Source organism: Ptychodera flava, chromosome 2 (genome assembly GCF_041260155.1).
Source record: "Ptychodera flava strain L36383 chromosome 2, AS_Pfla_20210202, whole genome shotgun sequence".
Lineage (NCBI taxonomy): Eukaryota > Metazoa > Hemichordata > Enteropneusta > Ptychoderidae > Ptychodera > Ptychodera flava.
In genome coordinates, this window is record NC_091929.1 from 38,499,851 (window position 1) to 38,519,751 (window position 19,901).

The following is a 19,901-nucleotide window of genomic DNA, read 5'->3' on the forward strand; positions in this document are numbered from 1 at the left end:
CACTCGAAACTTTGGAGTTTCCGATGAAATTCCTCCAACCCCGCAGGCCGTAATTAATGAAGGCTCCCTTATGCACAATAGATATTTCAAACTTTATGATATCAAATAAATTCCCATGGCTATGTCTGTTTTCGAAAATATAAGTTCGCGTATTCATCCAAATGCTTACATAGTTGACGTGAATCACATATAATCATTTGCCATTCAATTTAGACAAATACTATTATAGTGACTTTTTTCTACTAGAGAAACAATCATTGGCAGCAAAATAATTTTGGATAGGAGCTTTGCTGTTAACGCTATTACGATGTGATTTGAATCGATCAAGAAACTTGATGCAGACATAATGTTCATTATTGTTATAGTTTACTTTTTTGTCAAAATCCTGCATAGATTTTACTGATCTGTACAGCACTAGACTAACCTCTGGGGAATTCGTTCGTGACGGTAAGATGGAGATAATAGTCGATAGTTAGGTAAACTCACAAACAAACAGCATGTTAATAGTGATAGATGAAAATGTTCAACCATATTTCAGATCAATACCTAAGTGTATATGCACACAAAGTTGTTTGTTTATCATACGTTGTTATCACTTTTTTGCTTTACTAATTTTAGAGGTCAAACGACCTGTACAACAGCAGACAGGTTTCACGTTCAAATGTTAGAATCAGCAAAGATTTCATACATGGTCCTGTAGATCATCGATGTGGCTCAACTGGTAAGCTAAAATAAATGCAGAGTCTGTGTAAAACTGTTCCTTCCCTGGCTGTACAACTTACCTCAATACACAGCCGAGATTTACTAGGTTCAAATATAATGGCATCATCTACGGAGGAAATGTCTTGTGAGTTCTTGCTAAAAAAATAGCTACGAGCTTGGCCGCACTTCACATAACTAATAAAATGATTTCAAATATGTCCACATCATCATTTACTTGAAGGTGAGAAGAAAACTCTAGAATTAAGCACTGACGGAGATATTCCTCTAGTCAAGACAAAAGGTCAACGTGACGCTAAGTCGGGAAATCATTCTCTGAAAGGCGAATCAGACTCTGGTGAGCGATGTTTTTGTTTGACAGACCTATCTTTGATATCATCAACACTGTAAATATATATTCATATTAAAATGTCTACATTTTAATTACAGTAATCGGAATACAAACAATGAGCGAGGGGTCTTCAAAGAAGTGTATTTTATAAGGAAGCCTATGAACTCTGAATTTCAGGAATTAGTGTAGGCGTTTTCAAAACATAATACACCCTATCTATGAAAGAAAGGGGTCCCACGTTATCGAGAACTGATTCAGAATACTGCAGGTAAACAAATCATCAGTCATATCTCTCTGTTAATCCAGTCAAATCTAAAGTATATCATTGTCATCAGTCGATCGCCGAAGTCATTTAAAACAATGTCAATAAAACCGACGTCTTTCTGAATTCTCATCGCTCCTGAAAAGCTTCGTAATTTTGTGGAATTATCTTATTGCCAATGCTTTTTACCTTTACTGCTACGATGACAAAAATGAACTAGAATTTTTCGAGCTTTCTGGTTTACTGTTTTCTCCGTAGTCAATTTAATGAAAGTTTTATTGCATTGAAAAAAGAATTTTGCACACAAAGGAAAGATTTACTCCTTGCGATGTAGTCACATTGTGTTCAAGCAGAATCTGCCTAGCTCTATCTGACTGGTCATTTAACATAAGACTACAGGAAGGGTATAACATTTTTATTTGCCTTTGTGGTTCGCAAGATTTGAAAAAAATGTCATTTCTGAAAAAGACAATCATTTAGATTATATCCACATCTTAGGATTTCAGATTCGGCAATACCAAACATCAATCGGTTCACTGTACAAGGCAACAGTCACCTTAAAATGCGAAGTCAATGCTTTATTTTAAAAAAACTGGTCAGAACACTGTTTTTAACAAAATGTATTGTCATTGTTTCATCGTTGAATATTGTGACTGAAACACTAATCATGCAAAAATTGTAAAATCAGTGTTTAAAGTAATTTTCAAACAGTTTTACCGAGTGCAAAATAAACCAAAACACCTCTCAGATTGCACCATTACACAAATCAATTTCTCAATTTTTTTAAGATTGCATACATGGTCCTGTGGATCATCGATGTAGCTCAACTGGTAAGCTAAAATAAACGCAGAGTCTGTGTAAAACTGTTCCTTCCCTGGCTGTACAACTTACCTCAATACACAGCCGAGATTTGCTAGGTTCAAATATAATGGCATCATCTACGGAGGAAATGTCTTGTGAGTTCTTGCTAAAAAAATAGCTACGTGCTTGACCGCAATTCACAAAACTTATAGAATGATTTCAAATATGTCCACATCATCATTTACTTGAAGGTGAGAAGAAAACTCTACAATTAAGTGCTGACGGAGATATTCCTCTAGTCAAGACAAAAGGTCAACGTGACGCTAAGTCGGGAAATCATTCTCTGAAAGGCGAATCAGGCTCTGGTGAGCGATGTTTTTGTTTGACAGACCTATCTTTGATATCATCAACACTGTAAATATATATTCATATTAAAATGTCTACATTTTAATTACAGTAATCGGAATACAAACAATGAGCGAGGGGTCTTCAAAGAAGTGTATTTTATAAGGAAGCCTATGAACTCTGAATTTCAGGAATTAGAGTAGGCGTTTTCATAACATAATAGTCGCGCCAGCGGCTTACTGACTACGCATGCGCTTATTCATAATATACTATGCGAGTAACCGGAAGTGTACCCTTGTTTCTCAGTTGGGCGCCGCCATGTTTTTTTTTTTGAGTACTCGTAAATAAACAAATACGAAACAAATTACTATGATATAACATGCCTTTTATAAAATATACCTCTTTTATTAGCCAGTAAATGTTATTATACACTTGTCGCTGATACAAAGTATCGTTGATATAGATAAACGGAGAAAACTGTCGTGCACATGAACGGGGGCATACGCAAAGAATGCTGGGATTGAATTATAGAAGAGCGCCCCCTGTGTCAATAATTAGATTCAAAAATTGCAAGTTTTTAGACGGAACGCTATAGTTTTCAGCTTGCAAGTGGAAGGTGGGCAGTGCGGTTACCATTGCAATGATAATGATTGCATAATACGTCCCTTGTTTATCGCAATAGGCTGTTATCATTGTAAAAATTGCCAATTTTTGTCCAAAATTTTTACACGCTACAGAAAATCTATACCTGCCCTGCTGCAGCCTGTGCAGGGTTTGACGTCGTGTGTACGTGAACTGTCTTTCATCAGAGGGAAACTGGGCATAGTTGGCATATAAACGTTTATGAAGTAACAATTACAGTTTATCATGAATCAATACAAATAACATTGCCATCTTAACCCCTGGCGCGACACCAAGGGCTGAGCCCTATATAATATTACATCCTATTTATGAAAGATCGGGGTCCCGCGTTATCGAGAACTGATTCAGAATACTGCAGGTAAACAAATCATCAGTCGTATCTCACTGTTAATCCAGTCAAATCTAAAGTATATCATTGTCGTCAGTCGATCACCGAAGTCATTTAAAACAATGTCAATAAAACCGACGTCTTTCAGAATTCTCATCGCTCCTGAAAAGCTTCGTAATTTTATGGAATTACCTTATTGCCAATGCTTTTTACCTTTACTGCTACGATGACAAAAATGAACTAGAATTTTTCGAGCTTTCTGGTTTACTGTTTACTCCGTAGCCAATTTAATGAAAGTTTATTGCACTGAAAAAAGAATTTTGCACTCCAGGGAAAGGTTTGCTCCTTGCGAGGTACTCTCATTGGGTTCAAGCAGAATCTGCCTAGCTCTATATTCGATTGGTCATTTAACGAAAGACTCCAGAAAGTGTATAACATTTTTATTTGCCATTGTGGTTCGCAAGATTAAAATAAATGGCATGGCTGAAAAAGACAATCATTTAAATTATGTCCACACCTTAGTATTACAGACTCGGCAATACAAAACATCAATCGGTTCACTGTACAAGGCAACAGTCACCTTGAAATGCGAAGTCAATGCTTTATTTAAATAAAAATGGTCAGAACACTGTTTTTAACAAATGTATTGTTATTGTTTCATTGTTGAATATTGTGACTGAAACACTTATCAAGCAAAAAAATGTAAAATAGATATCAGTGTTCAAAGTCATTTTCAAGCAGTTTTAACAAGTGCAAAATAAATTGAAACACCTTTCAGATTGCATCATTACACAAATCAATTTCTCAAAATTTTCAATACGAGAGGGGGAACTGCCATGTCGTGCCCCCTTATGCTCTCGCCCTTGGGGTGTTCTAATAGTTTCACTTACCAAAAAAAAATTAAAAACACCTCTCAGATTGCAGCAGACTGCACCGTTGCACACATCAATATCTTAAAATTTTTAAAGCAAGATAGGGGAGAGCCCCCTCCAACACTTTACCCCTCAGTCTCCCGCAAGTTCTTCACCTGTACTTTCAAATTCAAATATCCTAGTGAAAAGCCTGTCATGATACCCATCCGAATTAAACAATATACCATATTGATAGATACTGGTTATAGCGTAGGCTTTTATATCTTTATTTTGTTTTGACTTTGAATTTCATTATGATGGTTTCACCTTTTTTCAACCATCATGAGATAATTGATGATAGTCTAGCAGGGAACATCAGAATTTGAAAGGTCTTTACCAGTGCTGTATTTTGTAACTTCTACAATAACATGTATTGGTGTTTATCTTTAAGTGGGGGGTAACTCAATATTTTATAGTTAGAGAGGGGGTTAATCAAATTCATCATGGTTGGCGGGGGAGGGGTCATTCGAAATTTTGGAGTTTCCGATGAAATTCCTCCGACCCCTCAGGCCGTAAAACAATGACGGCTCACTTGTGCGCAATAGATAATGCAAACTTTACGATGCGAAATTTATTTCCAGCTACTGCTTGCATGCCTATGTATGTTTTCGAAAATATAAATTCGCATATTCATCAAAATGCTTACATACTTGACGTGAATCGCAAATAATCATTTGCCATTCAAATTAGACAAATACTATCATGGTGACTTTTTTCTAGTAGAGAAACAATCATTGGCAGCAAAACAATTTTGGATAGGAGCTTTGCTGTTGATGCTATTACGATGTGATTTGAATCGATCAAGAAACTTGATGCAGTCATAATGTTCATTATTGTTATAGTTTACTTTTTTGTCTAATCCTGCATAGATTTTGCTGATCTGAACAGCACTGGACTAATATCTGGGGAATTAGTTCATGAAGGTAAGAGCGAGATAATAGTCGATAGTTTGGTAAACTCACAAACAAACAGCGTGTTAATAGTGATAGATGAAAATGTTCAACCATATTTCAGATCAATACCATAAGTGTATATACATACAAAGTTGTTTGTTTATCATTTGTTATAGCTTTTTTATTTGCAAATTTTGAGGTCAAACGATCTTAACAATAGGCGACATATTTCCTGTTATATATGTCAGAATAAGCACAGTTTGATACGTGGTCCTGTGGATCATCCATGTAGCTCAACTTGTAAGCTGAAGTGAATGCAGAGTCTGTGAAAAACTGTTCCTTCACTGGCTGTACAATATACTTCAATAAACAGCCGTGATTTGCTAAGTTCAAATATAATCGCATTATCTATGGAGGAAACGTGTTGCGGGTTCTTGCTAATAAATATTATTGCTACGAGCGTGACCGCCATTTTGGTACTTCTTCACCTTGCAAAACTAATAGAACGATTTCAACTTTGTCTACATTTTCATTATCGAAGGTGAGAAGAAAACCCTGGAATTAAGTACTGCCGGAGATATTCCTCTAGTCAAGACAAAAGGTCAACATGACGCTAAATCGGGAAGTCATTCTGTGAAGGGCGAATCAGACTCTGGTGAGCGATGTTTTTGTTTCATTAGACTTATCTTTGATATTGTAAGCACTATAAATATATATTCATATTAAAATTTGTACATTTTAATTACATTTTTCGGAATACAAACAATGAGTGAGGGGTCTTCAAAGAAGTGTAGTTTATAAACAAGCCTACGAACTCTGAATTCAAGGATTTAGAGTAGGCGCTTTCAAAACATAATACACCCTATCTATGAAAGAAAGGGGTCCCGCGTTATCGAGAACAGATTCAGTATACTGCAGGTAACAAATCATCAGTCATATCTCACTGTTAATCCAGTCAAATCTAAAGTGTATCATTGTCATCAGTCGATTGCCGAAGTCATTTAAAAACAATGACAATAAAATCGACGTGTTTCTTAATTCTCATCTCTTCTAAAAGCATCTTAATTTTACGGAATTATCTTATTGCCAATGGTTTAAACCTTTCCTACGATGACAACAATGAACTAGATATTTTCGAGCTTTCTTGTTTACTGTTTACTCCGTAGCCAATTTCATTAAAGATTTATTGCATTGAAATCGAATTATGCACTCAAGGGAAAGGTTTGGTTCTTGCGACGTAGTCACGTTGGGTACAAGCAAAATCTGCTTGGCTGTATCTGATGGGTCATATTTATGTAAGACTTCAAGAAGGGGATAACATTTTTATTTGCCATTGTGGTTCGCAAGATAAACAAAATGGCATGGCTGAAAAAGAAAATTATTTAAATCATGTCCACACCTTAGTATTACAGACACGGCAATACCAAACTTTATAATAAGGAAACAGGGTTCATCATACCAGGCAACAGTCATTGTGAAATGCGGAGTCAATGCTTTGTTAAATAAAACTGATCAGAACGTAGATTCTTAATTTTTTCAATATATAGGCAAAGGTGTGCCTTCTTCTGTATTTCAGGCGTTAGTGTACATGTACAATGGTGAACACACATAGTGAGACGCTTTGACAGGCAGAAGCGCAGCTAAATTCATAAAATCGACAGATGTTTGAGAGATGAAATCTCATATTTTTGAATTTGATACCTTGTGAGAGTCGGCTCTTCTTTACAAGTTCAACTTCAATTCCAAAAGCTCATTACTAACGGAAATACGTTGCTCATATCATTATTCATCCGATACATTATTTTTTATTAATTTTTAACGTGGTTGTTATTGAAATATAATTATTAAAATATTAAATTTCAGACTGGACTGTGGGAATATTCGTCTTTGTTGGGATAAGTTTGTTAGTACAAGTCGGAATAATTTCAATACTACTAATGATAAGGAAACGGCGCAAGAAATCCAGAACACAAAGGACAGAAGTTGAGATGAGTACCAGAGCAGACGAAACTTAGATGTAGCATCTGAAGGAAGTGACATTGAATATGAAAATCGGACTTGAAGTTTACAATTTCGTTTCTGGATGATTAGCATTCTGTTGTTGAACGACAGCAAAAAATAATAATCCGAAATGTTTATTCGACTAAAACAACAAACAAACAGAAAACAAAACATGAAAAAATAAACAAGTAAATAAATTGGAGTTAGAACTTGAAGAGCGACACACACACGTTTAGGTAAACACTGTAATTCAGTAAAGTGTCTTTGGTTATTTATAAAAACAATTCAAATTTAGGAAACATTCTGGCGCTTGTCTGTTTGGACAACTTTCTGCCCGCGACATGGACTTGAGTGTTATCTACGCATGTTAAATGTTAATAAATGAAGAGAATAATGCAAATATTTTGTTTCTTTAACCTGTTTGTGATGCATTTCATGTGGTTGTGTAATATCTGTAATTATTGTTGCGTTTAATTTTAGGGCAGCGTATGCGAACGTTTTCCAATTCTTACCGTTCGAGTAGGCGATCATTATTCACAGGGCTCGTTATACACTGTAAAGTTAAGTGTTAAAGGATAGAACACCAATTAAACGCCTTTTTGTAACACTTTTTGAACGCGTCTAGACGTTCAGAAATTTAACACTATGTGTTCAACCAACGTTCAATTTTTGAACACACGTGTGCAGATTTTGAACGCTATGTGTTCATTAGACATTATATTGAACACCATGGTGTTCCATATCAGAACACTCGTTGCACATGAAATGTGTTCAAAAAATTGAACGCATTTACGCGTTCAAAGGGCTGTAACACTTTTTGAACGCATGGACGCCGTTCAACGATAAGTGTGTTAAAGGCTAGAACACATGATGCGCGCTTGTTGAACACCTCTAATTTTGAGCGTTCAGGGGGTGTTCAAGCCTGGAAATAACATTACAGACCACTGATATTCAGTAAAATTATTTTATTCTAAAAATACCCAAAACATTTATACGGTAAAATACAATAATTTACTGTAAAATGGGCAAATAAACATTACTACTTTGTATGTAAAGTTTGTCAGAGGAAACTACCAACGGTGTTAACACCCTCCTATCAAAAACATAAGCAATAAAAATCCCCTCAAACACTGTAGATCGTTTTAAAAAATATGAACAAAGTAATGACAAAACTGGTTTTATTTAAATATTGTGGATTACGTTTTATGTTCATACTTGTTTAAAACGTACAAAACTCATCTGAAAAAGCTCACAATTTGGCTTACTTATTGTGTTGAAAACACGTATATGTATGAAATGCATACTCCATTTTTGTAAGATGGCTTCTTAAAGACATTCCCTCTTGTATAGACAATTGTAAATTTTGAAGAAAAAAAAGTTAGTCAAGGCTTCTCTAGTGCACATGGTATATAGTTGTCCACACTAAGTTGTCAAAGTGTCACAGTATGGCACAACATGCAGAAAGTGGGGAAAGTGGGTCCTTGGCAGGATAGAAGACGTCCAACGAAGTCCTTCATAAACAAAAAGGTTTGTTTGTTTGTAATATCTTTAAATAACCCCTGAAATAAATCGGTGACATTTCAAAAATCTACTTCTCAGAAATTAAAAACATATTCGAAAAGCCCTTTCAAATTCTGGTGTACCCTGCTATTAATTTTTATACAATTTGTTTTACCAAAAATGGTAAAATTCGCCCTTAAAATAAAGAAAACGTAGATTTCATATTAACTTGAATATATCACTTTCTGTGATCCCTTATATCTTAAAAATATCTGAAATGTCTTTAATGTCTTAAAAATACAAAGTTGCAAATTTCTCCATAATTTGAACAATCTGAAAAAGGCTATCAGTAGAGATCTATGTCCTAAATATCAAAACTGTTAAATTAGCAGTTTGAAGAAGATTTTTTAAAAATTTTTTGACCAAAAATGATAAAAATGCCATGAAATATAAAAATTTGAATATTTCATCACAGTTAGCACAAATTTGACAAAGCTCATTATTAGGGACATGTTTACCAAATATTGAAGACGTCAGTAAAAGAGAAGAAGATTTTTACCAAAAAATAGCAAAATCAGCCTCAAAAACATAAATGTGCATATTTTATCATAATTTAAACATATCTAATTAGGGTAATCCCTGGGAACCAGTAATCCAAATATTAAAGGATTCGTACAGGCTGTTTTGAAGAAAAACCTTGTTATGTACAAATTTGAGTACAATGCTACACATCCACTTATTTAGCTGACAGCAAAGCTAAAAACCAGTTGCTAAGAACAAGAAACGCGTTGAGCTACAATACAAAATAATCTTAGGTTTGATAGCATGCTGCGATCAACTAAATGTTACAGGGGCATAAGCTTTCAAAAACGTGAAGTCTCCTTCATCAGATGCAAGGGGGAATGGAAAATTGAAACAGAAAGTGACAGAAAATTCAGAGTGAAAATTTCAGAAAATTAAGTAATTCAGAGTGGACATTTTTACTCTGAATTTTCTGTCGCTTTCAGCTTTAATTTTTCATTCCACCCTTGCATCTGATGAGGGAGACTACACGTCTGTGAAAGCTTATTCTCCGGCAACATATTGTTGATCATAGCATGCTACCAAAGCTTAGATTAATTAAGAACACAAATACAGAAACTTATCAAAATTCAGTTACTGACCCTTGAAAGTTTAAATCTACATTAGAGATGAATTGGGGTTCTCAAGCTTGGTTCCAGACAGCTACCTCTTCTGTAACAACTCTTCGATTTTCAGTTAAGTCCATTTTTTACATCCTGAAAATAATGCAACAATAGGTAATATGGCGAGATGAGACTTTCTATGAAAGACAAGGGGCTGAGGGGAGCCTCTTTTCAATACTGTTACAAAAATTTGCTTATTCTTGTCATCAACTGATTAAATAAAAAAGCCAAACTCTCATATGCTGAAACAATACATTGTATAATCTACGATGTTTTACATGCGATTGTCTCTACTAAAAGACATGTGTCAGCTGTGATTACGCAGCGGTACTATGCATGCAAGGCGTATCGATCGCGCTCGGGTCAAGGGTTATCGCTACAGTGTGTTGCAATGACCCTTGACCCTAGTGAGATCGATCGATAGGCCATGGCCAAAAGTACCACTGCGTATTCACAGCTAGTTGTTGGTTTACCAGCCACTGAAAGATTAAGGTTTCTTCACATAGATAAGCTATTTCATAGTACAATACAATTAATTTCAAAGGATAATAATACAGATGCTTCAAAATCTAAAACCTTTTACGATTTTGGAGAGAAAACTTACCCTTTCTGGTCTTGTTTCCGCACGATCACGATTTCAGCGTGCGCTTACAAGAAAATGTCGCAACTTCCGTTTTGATGCATCATGGGATAGGAAAAGGCACCAAACTTGAACACCAAGTGTTTAGAAGTAGAACGCCTCTTGCACGCCGATGTTAAAATTAAAACGTTCATGGTGGTTTTCTGATTGTCTTTTCAAATTTTCAAAATTTCAACCCGTAATAAACGGGTAAAATTATTTTTTATACTTCCTTTTTTAGAAAAAACATGCTTTCAGCAATCGTAGACCGGAAATATTTTTCACTTAGTGTGAAATTTGTCATACCAAAATCCGTGTACGTATGCCGGACAGTGAGGCAGTAGTAAAGTTAATATAGCCATTGTAAAGTAAAAAACACAAAAGATTGTTAACTGTTTCAGAGTATTGTAAAATTTCTGTGATGCTGAGTTTTTGAACACTTGAAGGAGATGGTTGTTAACACATCGTGTTCAGGTTTAGAACATCATTGTTAATAATATGAACACTAGTGTTAACAATATGAACACTAGCCGTTCAAATTTGAACACCGACATGTACATTTTGAACACGTAAAGACGCGTCTAGCGTCCGCTATTTTTACAGTGTATAAACTGAGTAAATTAACATGTTTTGGTGACTTACTTCGTATGTACACTGGACTATGTACAATTTCCGAATTACAGCAATCGATGGGTTCGATGACAATCTGCAAAATTTACCCGTTTTTAGAAGTAAAGCTGGCTTTCAGCTTACAATATCGGAAGTTGGGCGGTACAGTTACTATTGCAAAGTTAATGATGGCACAATACGTCCCTTGTTAAACACAATAGATAGTAATCATTGTAAAAATTGCCACTTTATGTCAAACTCTTTTACACATAACAGAAAATCTCTACCCACAGGGTCTGACATCGTGTACGTGAACTGTCATCAGAGGGTAAACCGGTCATAGTTGTACAAACGTATATAGAAAGTAATTAATTTTATTTTATCCTTTATTTGATTACTAATCATTAATCGATACAAATAACATTTTTATCCTCAACGCCTGGCGCGACATCAAGGGCTGAGCCCTATATAATATTAGCCATCTATGATAAACTGAATATTCAATGCCGGAAGTTGAATTGATTATTCCATGTATGGTAGTCTCCCAACAAAAAATGCGGATACACCTCCCTTAGTGAAATATGTCTAAAAACGTAAGCCGTTCAGGAGCGGTATGAAGTGGCCAGGGCAGTTTCATGTTAACTGTACTAACGTGTATGATAAGTGAAAGTGACGGTGTATAATTATTGTGTACTTTACCCAGTATTTACTTTTATATGATGTGGCTTGATCTGGCGTAATTCGGACCGACATTTGTAATAAGGACGATGCATACAACATGAAGCGTTTCTGCTTCAAGTTACATTTAAGTACCTCTGAGTTACTTGTCGTTAGAAATTTTACAGTATGATAATTCTAATCAGCTTTTTTATTTTCAACTCTATCATTTTGGTCCCATAATAATTTAAATTTCGAACTTATGTACCCTCAAATTTTTAAGGTCCCCATAAATCTCCCCCATCAAAAGGTGTTGTTTTATGAACGAAACTAACGGAATGTTAAGGCTTGCAATGATACCTGGCAATTAAAGAGTGTAACCTAGAGACCCTGCATGCTATTACGACTTGTAATTTTCACATGAAGAAAAATTGAACTGTCAGCTTCACCATCAAACTTTGATTGGTAACAGTCTTACATTTCTGATTTATACATCTCTGCTTTCCAGGACGAAGAACTCACTAAAAACATTAATCACAAAACTGGTCCTCATTCAAAAAGCTTTTAATTGAAGAGAGCAGAATAGTGAATATTCCTGATCAAAACATGATGGTAAATATTCTCTAAAACCATTTTCTTTTAATAAATAATTTGTCATGCTTATTATTGATGCCTTCAAATAAAAAAAAAACATGTCCAAGAAAGATGTAAAAAAAATCCTAAAATAATTATATAGATTGAATGTTGTTCCTCGGTAAATTGTCTTCAAGAATACACTTAAAATCAGTAACAAGTCATTACCATGTGTCTGATTTTATGAGATACCACTTTTTATTCAATAGTTTGGTCATCGCTTATAATTGATGCCTACAATTCGAAAAAATCATATCATAGAAAGATGTAAAAAATCCTAAAATAATTATATAGATTGAATGTTGTTCCTCGTAAATTGTCTTCAAGAATACAGTGATCAGTAACAAGTCATTACCATGCGTCTGATTTTATGAGATACCACGTCTTATTCAATACTTTGGTCATCGCTTATAATTGGTGCCTGCAATTCGAAAAAAAAATCATATCATAGAAAGATGTAAAAAAATCCTAAAATAATTATATAGATTTAATGTGGTTCCTCGTAAATTGTCTTCAAAACTACAGTGATCAGTAAACAAGTCATTACTATTTGTCCGATTTAATGAGATACCACGTCTTATTCAACAATTTGGTAATTGACAAGTGATGTGAGAGTGTGCTGGTGATCCATTTTATCGCTCTCTTCATCTACTTTGCGTCGTTCAACTAATTTGACACAAAGTCTCCTTATGATAACTAACATTACAAATACTCCACCAATTACAGCAGGGGTATTTCAATAAAGATGAAGTTATCAATCTTACTACCTGAAAAAGTGTCCATTTAAAACGATGATTCATTAACATTTACAAAACACACAGAAAGCATTTCATAATGTCGTATCTACTTTGACTGTTATCATCATTATTATTATTATAATTGTTGTCGACATCGCAATCATAATCACCTACGGAATATTATCTGTAGCACTTTTCATGTAAGTATCAATAACTTTGAATTCATTCATACGTACATTTATTCAGTAAGTTTTCTATCAGACAAAATGTTTTAACATTAGGAATAAGTATAAGAGAACGAGGTTTCTACATGCATTGATGAATTCATTTGTTGATTTCAGGATGTTCAAAAGAGGTGTGAAAAGTTACCTACGTCATTTCTATCAATTTGGTACAATATTTTCCTCAAATTTTCTGCTCCGATTGCTTGATTGTTTGAAGTGATGTCGAGTTTTTATTCTTAATATTAATTATATGATACCTGTATTCTCATCTTACAATTATATCATATAGACTATTTTTCGGGCTGTTAATTGATTAGTACAAGTCCATTTATACCTGATAATGGACATCTTAATAGTCCCGCTTTTTTGTCCCAAATATATTTTCGTATCGTACACACACATGAATCTACATGTTATTCTAAGTTTGACGAAACTTTGTACAAATGTCGGTCACACACAGCTCTAATAGCACATAAAGACATTTGTCAGTATTGTGTCAATTAATTGCTAATTTGCATAAATTATTAATTTTCATAATTCCACTAATATTTCGATAAATACTGACTCAAATTTCATGAAACTTCTTATAGATGTATATATACCACAGTTGTTACTTTGTGCAAAGGCAATTGGCAGGATCATATCAATTAATTGCTAATTTGCATATTTGGTGAATTTTTTATCATTAGCATGCTATTTCACGAAATACCCACTCAAATTTGATGAAACATGGTGCACATGCTGATATACCAGAGCTGTAACAGTATGCAAAGACAGTTTGCAGGATCATGTCATTTAATTGCTAATTAGCATATTTATGAATTTTTGTAATTAAGGAAATATGTCTAGAAATACGACAGCTAATTTAATGAAACTTGGTATAGATGTTGATCTCAAAGTGTTGTCAGGAATAACAAAGACATTCAGCAGTCTCTTGTCAATTAATAGCTAATTTGCATATTTAATGAACTTTCCTAATAAGTGTGCTATGTCCAGTAATAGTGCACCAAATTTGATGAAACTCGGTACAGATGTTGATCTCAAAGTGTTTTAGTAGAATGTAAAGACATAACTCATATCATGCGACGTTAAGTTCTGAACTTCATGCAATATAGGCGTTACCGTTTATGATAAATGAAGTCACCGATATCGCTCTAGGATCTGCATACTAGTCCATTTTCAACAAGAACAACTGTTAACAATTTGGGTCAAAGCTTAATTAAAATGTAAATTTGTCCGTATTCGCTACATTTGTTACATTATACTTCGTTTGCATGACCATTTTCCAGTATAGAGCAAAATAATTACATGAGACAAACTGCCTCTTGTAAAGTAAACATAACCGTGACGTGCCAGGTATCTGTTGTGTTGTGAAGGAATTTTTCCCCGTGTGAGGCAGCCTGTTTAAGGATACCTTCATCAAGATACCAACAGTAAGCTTATAAAATATTTGCATAATGGAATGCTCATTAATATAATTATAAGCAGATTCCGTGTCCGTCAGGGAAAAATAGCAAGCGCTCTTTGAGTTGTCGAAGACGTTTATGTTAAACTGCCTATTCGGTTTCTGTGCGTACTGACAACCGACCACCTGTCACGAGTAACTAAAACCAGATATGAACGGAAAATGCTCACGTGTTTCAGTATGTAATAGTGGGCTGACGTATTGTTCTGGAAAATGCGTTACACTGTCACAGTTGTTAACTTGGTTTATGTTTGATGCCCAGTAAATTAATTAGAAAATTTTCAGTACTTCACAACAGATCAACTTGACCTATTATTGACCTCTGCATAACATAATGACTAACCGGCTATATGGGTCGCCTATTGATTTGACTGCGGACTTTGTCATCGAAAAATATGCAGAAAATGGCCGACTTTGTCGACTTTGCATCGTAGTGAACACGCATACCATGGGTATTTGTATTGATAAACACCAGAAACATTACACCATAACCTTATGTTAATGAGTACTCGTAATATTATTGCGAGGTTACCTTTTTTTAGATTCTCGGTCCATGGACAACCTTTGCTGATTGACAAGTAGTAACTTTTACACCTACGATTTCCTGACCAAGAATGGCTTGCGCTTCTTGATCACCTACAAAGAGATTAAACTTACATAGACGCAAACCGTAAACAATCTTGTGCAAGTCCAGGCCTACGATATAAATTATGTGTAAGCCTCAGAAACCTACAGCAAAGTGTGCAAAACTTACAAGTGTAACATCCCTTCTATAAAGTGTAGCCTCCGAGACCTCGACGTGAAGGAAAACTTTGTGTGGTGGAGCTAGCCTCCGAAACTTGCAAGTGTGACGTTCAAGCACCTTCATTGACCACTTGTGGCGCTCTTTATCCACTTTCGTCGCCAACGAAGGTTAGCAAAGGGGGGCGGTATTGCCTGTGACAAAACTGTACTCCGTATACTTTACATAAAGAAGGAGTGTGTTTTCATCAAATTTCACGGGGGGCTATTGCCTGTGATAAAACTATACTCCGATGTCTTTCCATGAAAAGACGTGTTTTCATCAAAGTTCCAACCAAATGATAGCCTACATAGCTTCTATTCTGAACATTTTATTGTTGTTAAACATTAGCTTTGCACAAAGGCTATGAAGCACTGACGCTTGAGGATTGATACATGGCGACAGCCACTATATATAAAGTATACATAATGGCCCTAGCTCACCATGCATGTATCATACCAAGAACGACTGTCTCCTTAGGTTTTAAGTTGTAGCTCCAAATAAATTATATACCGTATGGAACACATGCATGAATAGATGCATGGATGCCTGAAGTATTGGCAAATAATCAGATCGCTGAAAACTGGAATATTACCTTGAAAGTCATTATTACAGGTATCTTTTGTTGGCAGCAAAAGTAATCGTAAGATATGCTCAGTTTGTGAGCGTTATCTTACCCGTGAAGTTTACAAATATTATCAGTGTATGACGTGTCAATGTGATGATTAATTCAAACAGTGTTCATGTGTTTGTAAATGATATGTTCAATATCAAAGAAACAACTTTTAAGGCTTCAATTTTATTAAGTTAACACTGTTTCTGTTGATCTTTGATTCTGTTTTACGATATCTGCTGGATAGTTCAATCTCAAAGGATGACTCACACCAATTGAACTGTCAGATCAGCATCAGTGTTCCTGCTAGTGGTGCAGTTACCACGGTGTGAACACGTTTTATAAAATTAATGAGGCCAAATTAAACCCAATAATACATTTTGGGAAAAGGATAGTGTATACTATACGACCATCAGGAATGTGTGCCCACCAGTAAGAATAGTATTAAAAAAATTAAAAGTTTGATGGGTTTTATCGATAAAGTAATTTTCTGTACAACTAATCAACACATTTAACATGATTTTTTTCCAAACCTGATTTCCAAGGGATTAGTTAAAAATGCTGCCGCTAAAATGCATTTCATTCCTCGACAGCTGTCTTAATCATGCATGGTAGCCTACCCCTAGGATGACTGCCCCTGATAGTTGGATCTAGAGTACCACAAAATCAAACTCTGATCATGTCTCAAACATAGCAATCTTTTTCACCTAATTGATAATCCATATTTTATCACAAATAAATATAATTCATATATAACACAATTGTAATTTCTGCAGCCTTTGGTCTCGGTGGGCTCAAAGCCCTATTAGGCCTACTCATCTGTATCTATTGTATTTTATTATGATAGGCCTAAAATGTGGTTTAAATGCGCATGAGACTTACATTTAAATGGAGCATTACAGGTACTTGGTCCATAAAGGTATGTATGTTGAAATGTTCACAAAAAATTCACCTCTAAAACATTGACCGGAATGATAAAGATAGCACATATATTGACTACAAAATACTGCATGATTGTTCAAGGTATTCCAAGTACATAACAGCAAGAAAGCTCTTGTCTATATGAAAATGTATAGTCTTCATAGTCTCCATAGGCCCTATATAGTCTTCATAAGGGTTAATGTTATGATTTAATGCATACACACAATAAGGTTAAACAAATTAGCATGTAAATAATCTTGAACAGGCAACAGTAGGCCTAAAGTTTTGTTTTGAGGTGAGACAAAAACAATATCCACTTTGTTGCAATACTGCAACTGAAAGGCACTAGTAGTTAAGGGGACGGTATAACACCGTTGGGTAAGTTAGGGCGACTTTTTGGGGAAAGATATAGAACACTTGGGTAAGTTAGGGGGTCTTTTTGGGGGAAAGATATAGAACACTTGGGTAAGTAAGGGGGAATTTTTCCATTTTTGAAAGATATAAACCACTGTCATGGCCGACTGGTACAAACGTACGTCTCCTTGGTAATGGAAATACCCCCTAGCCTAGTGAAAATAGATATAGACCCCTTTGGAAAGATATAGACCACTTTTTGCCTGGGCTTATAGATCACTTTTAAAAGATATAGACCACTTTTAAAAACTATAGTTCACTTTTTGCCTAGGCTTAAATATCACTTTTAAAAAGATATAGAACACTGTCATGGCCGCCTGGTAGAAAAATAATCGCAATCATACCAATCCATAATCCAATAACACTAGGTCAAATTTGTAAGACAATAGTTGTAAACATAGACACAAAACAGCACAGAACAGACAGTAAATAGACGGTACAAACAAAGTCAAATTCATGAAAGAAAGATATATGGACCTCTGGCCAAAAGACCAAGAAGTGATGTCAGGTGTTTCGAAAATAGTAAGCGCATCCTGCCCCACATGTGGCACCCGCCATATATCAATCTGTAAGTCAGATAGGTAGTGGTCACTAACTAAGGCCCAATGTCACCGATGCCATCAGTGATCATTTGTCGAAGAGAGATATTGTATTTATCTACCAGCTTGTGATACCTGCCAAAAAAGCGTTTGAATGTAGAGACAAGTCTTGCTCTGGTGTAACCTTGATTTAACAGTTTGAAAGAGAGATGGCCATGTCTCTCTACAAAATCACCATATGAACTGCATGCTCTTGCATATCGTATAAGCTGGGAAATGTATACCCCATAAGCAGGTGAGAGTGGAATATTACTGATGAGGTGTGGAAAATTAATTATACTAAAGTTGAAATCATCTCTCTTGTCATATAGCCTAGTAGAAAGGTGACCATTGGAGTCAAATTCAAGTAAAATGTCCAGATATGAAGCAGAAGAGGCCGTTTCTGTAGTTTCTTTAATCTCCAATTCTGGAGGATAAATCATAGCGAGATATTTACTGAATTCAGAGTTATTCAATGAAACGTACGTCTCCTAGGTGATGAAAAGACCCTCTAGCCTAGTGAAAAATAGATGGGTTCGATCACTCTGTGCAGGAGCCTGCTGTATATACGAGCGTTTTTTCGCGGAGCAGCACAACTTCGAGCCGAACAAGCAATGTAGGATTGTGGCACATAGGTTATTTGCTTCAGAAATTGAAAAACTTGGGAAAGTAGCGCACTACTTGGCCCTGATTTGATGAAGATAAATCCTATGGCTGCTTTCGGAGCTTAGTCACAGCAGGGTAGTGATGTGCACGTACGGCAGTCACATTGGATACGAGCAAGTCTTCCTGACTTTGCTGCAAATTACAGGGAACAATTGATATTATTTGCAGTCAGCATGGACGATAAAATATCAAGAGATAATGTGGTTAGTTCATTTGCTATATATTTAATTTATTTTCATTTTCTTCGATCTTATACATGTATTTTTGTTCTATGTTGATATGCAGTATCGACCCGACTTGGCTTCGTATGTCAAACAAGCGGTGAGGGGGGGGGGGGGGGGCATGTACATTCATGATTTTAACAGTTGTATTGATATATTATCATTCTGTAACATTCGATAAAGCAGTAGGTAGTATGAGAAATGTGAAATTTTGCTTTTAAAATGTAAACTAAAGGAGCGATGCCGTACTGTACCGCACCGTCCAGTATACGCGGCGCTAGCGCAGGCCACTGGAGGCATACAGTGCATGTTGTCCGTGAACACGTTACACTTAGCGACGAATACGAGTTGAAGGAAGAGGTTGAAAACAGTGTTTAATTTTATAATTTTTCAAGTTCATTGGATCAAATCTATCAATTTTTAAAGAGAACTGACATATCCATTACGGTAGTCGATAGAATAACATCGTTTTGCAAGCGCTAGGAGTAACGCGAGTGATACCGTCCGTGTGTACTTGACCCGCGAGATAATACTGTTTGCGTTCGATCGTCCGGTACTCGCGTAAATCATGGAGTGAAAAATGTGATGATTTCATAAGTATGGTACTAACTTTATTCACTCCTTGCCTTCTCAAAAGAATAGGAGTGAATCCCTTTCATCGGCGATGATTTAGAGTGAAAATTGTTGTAAGGAAGAGTGTTTTAACCGCCGATTTTCATGGAAAGAAAATGGTGAAATTTGTCGATCTGCAGTGCATGCAATGCAGTCGACCGCCGCGCTGCCGAAATAATTCAGAATAGAACAAAAGGCAACCTGTCAATCATCCAGGGGCCCTGCGAAATTGT

At 35.6% G+C, this 19,901-nt stretch overlaps 1 protein-coding gene across 1 annotated transcript; it reads left to right on the forward strand.

Moving 5' to 3' along the window:
• Positions 1-819: 819 nt before the first annotated feature.
• Positions 820-7,248, forward strand: LOC139150038 (uncharacterized). Its single transcript, XM_070722190.1, has 5 exons — positions 820-847; positions 2,366-2,479; positions 5,210-5,263; positions 5,775-5,888; positions 7,097-7,248. Exons 1-5 carry the CDS (start codon positions 820-822, stop codon positions 7,246-7,248), a joined length of 462 nt encoding a protein of 153 aa, XP_070578291.1.
• Positions 7,249-19,901: the final 12,653 nt, after the last annotated feature.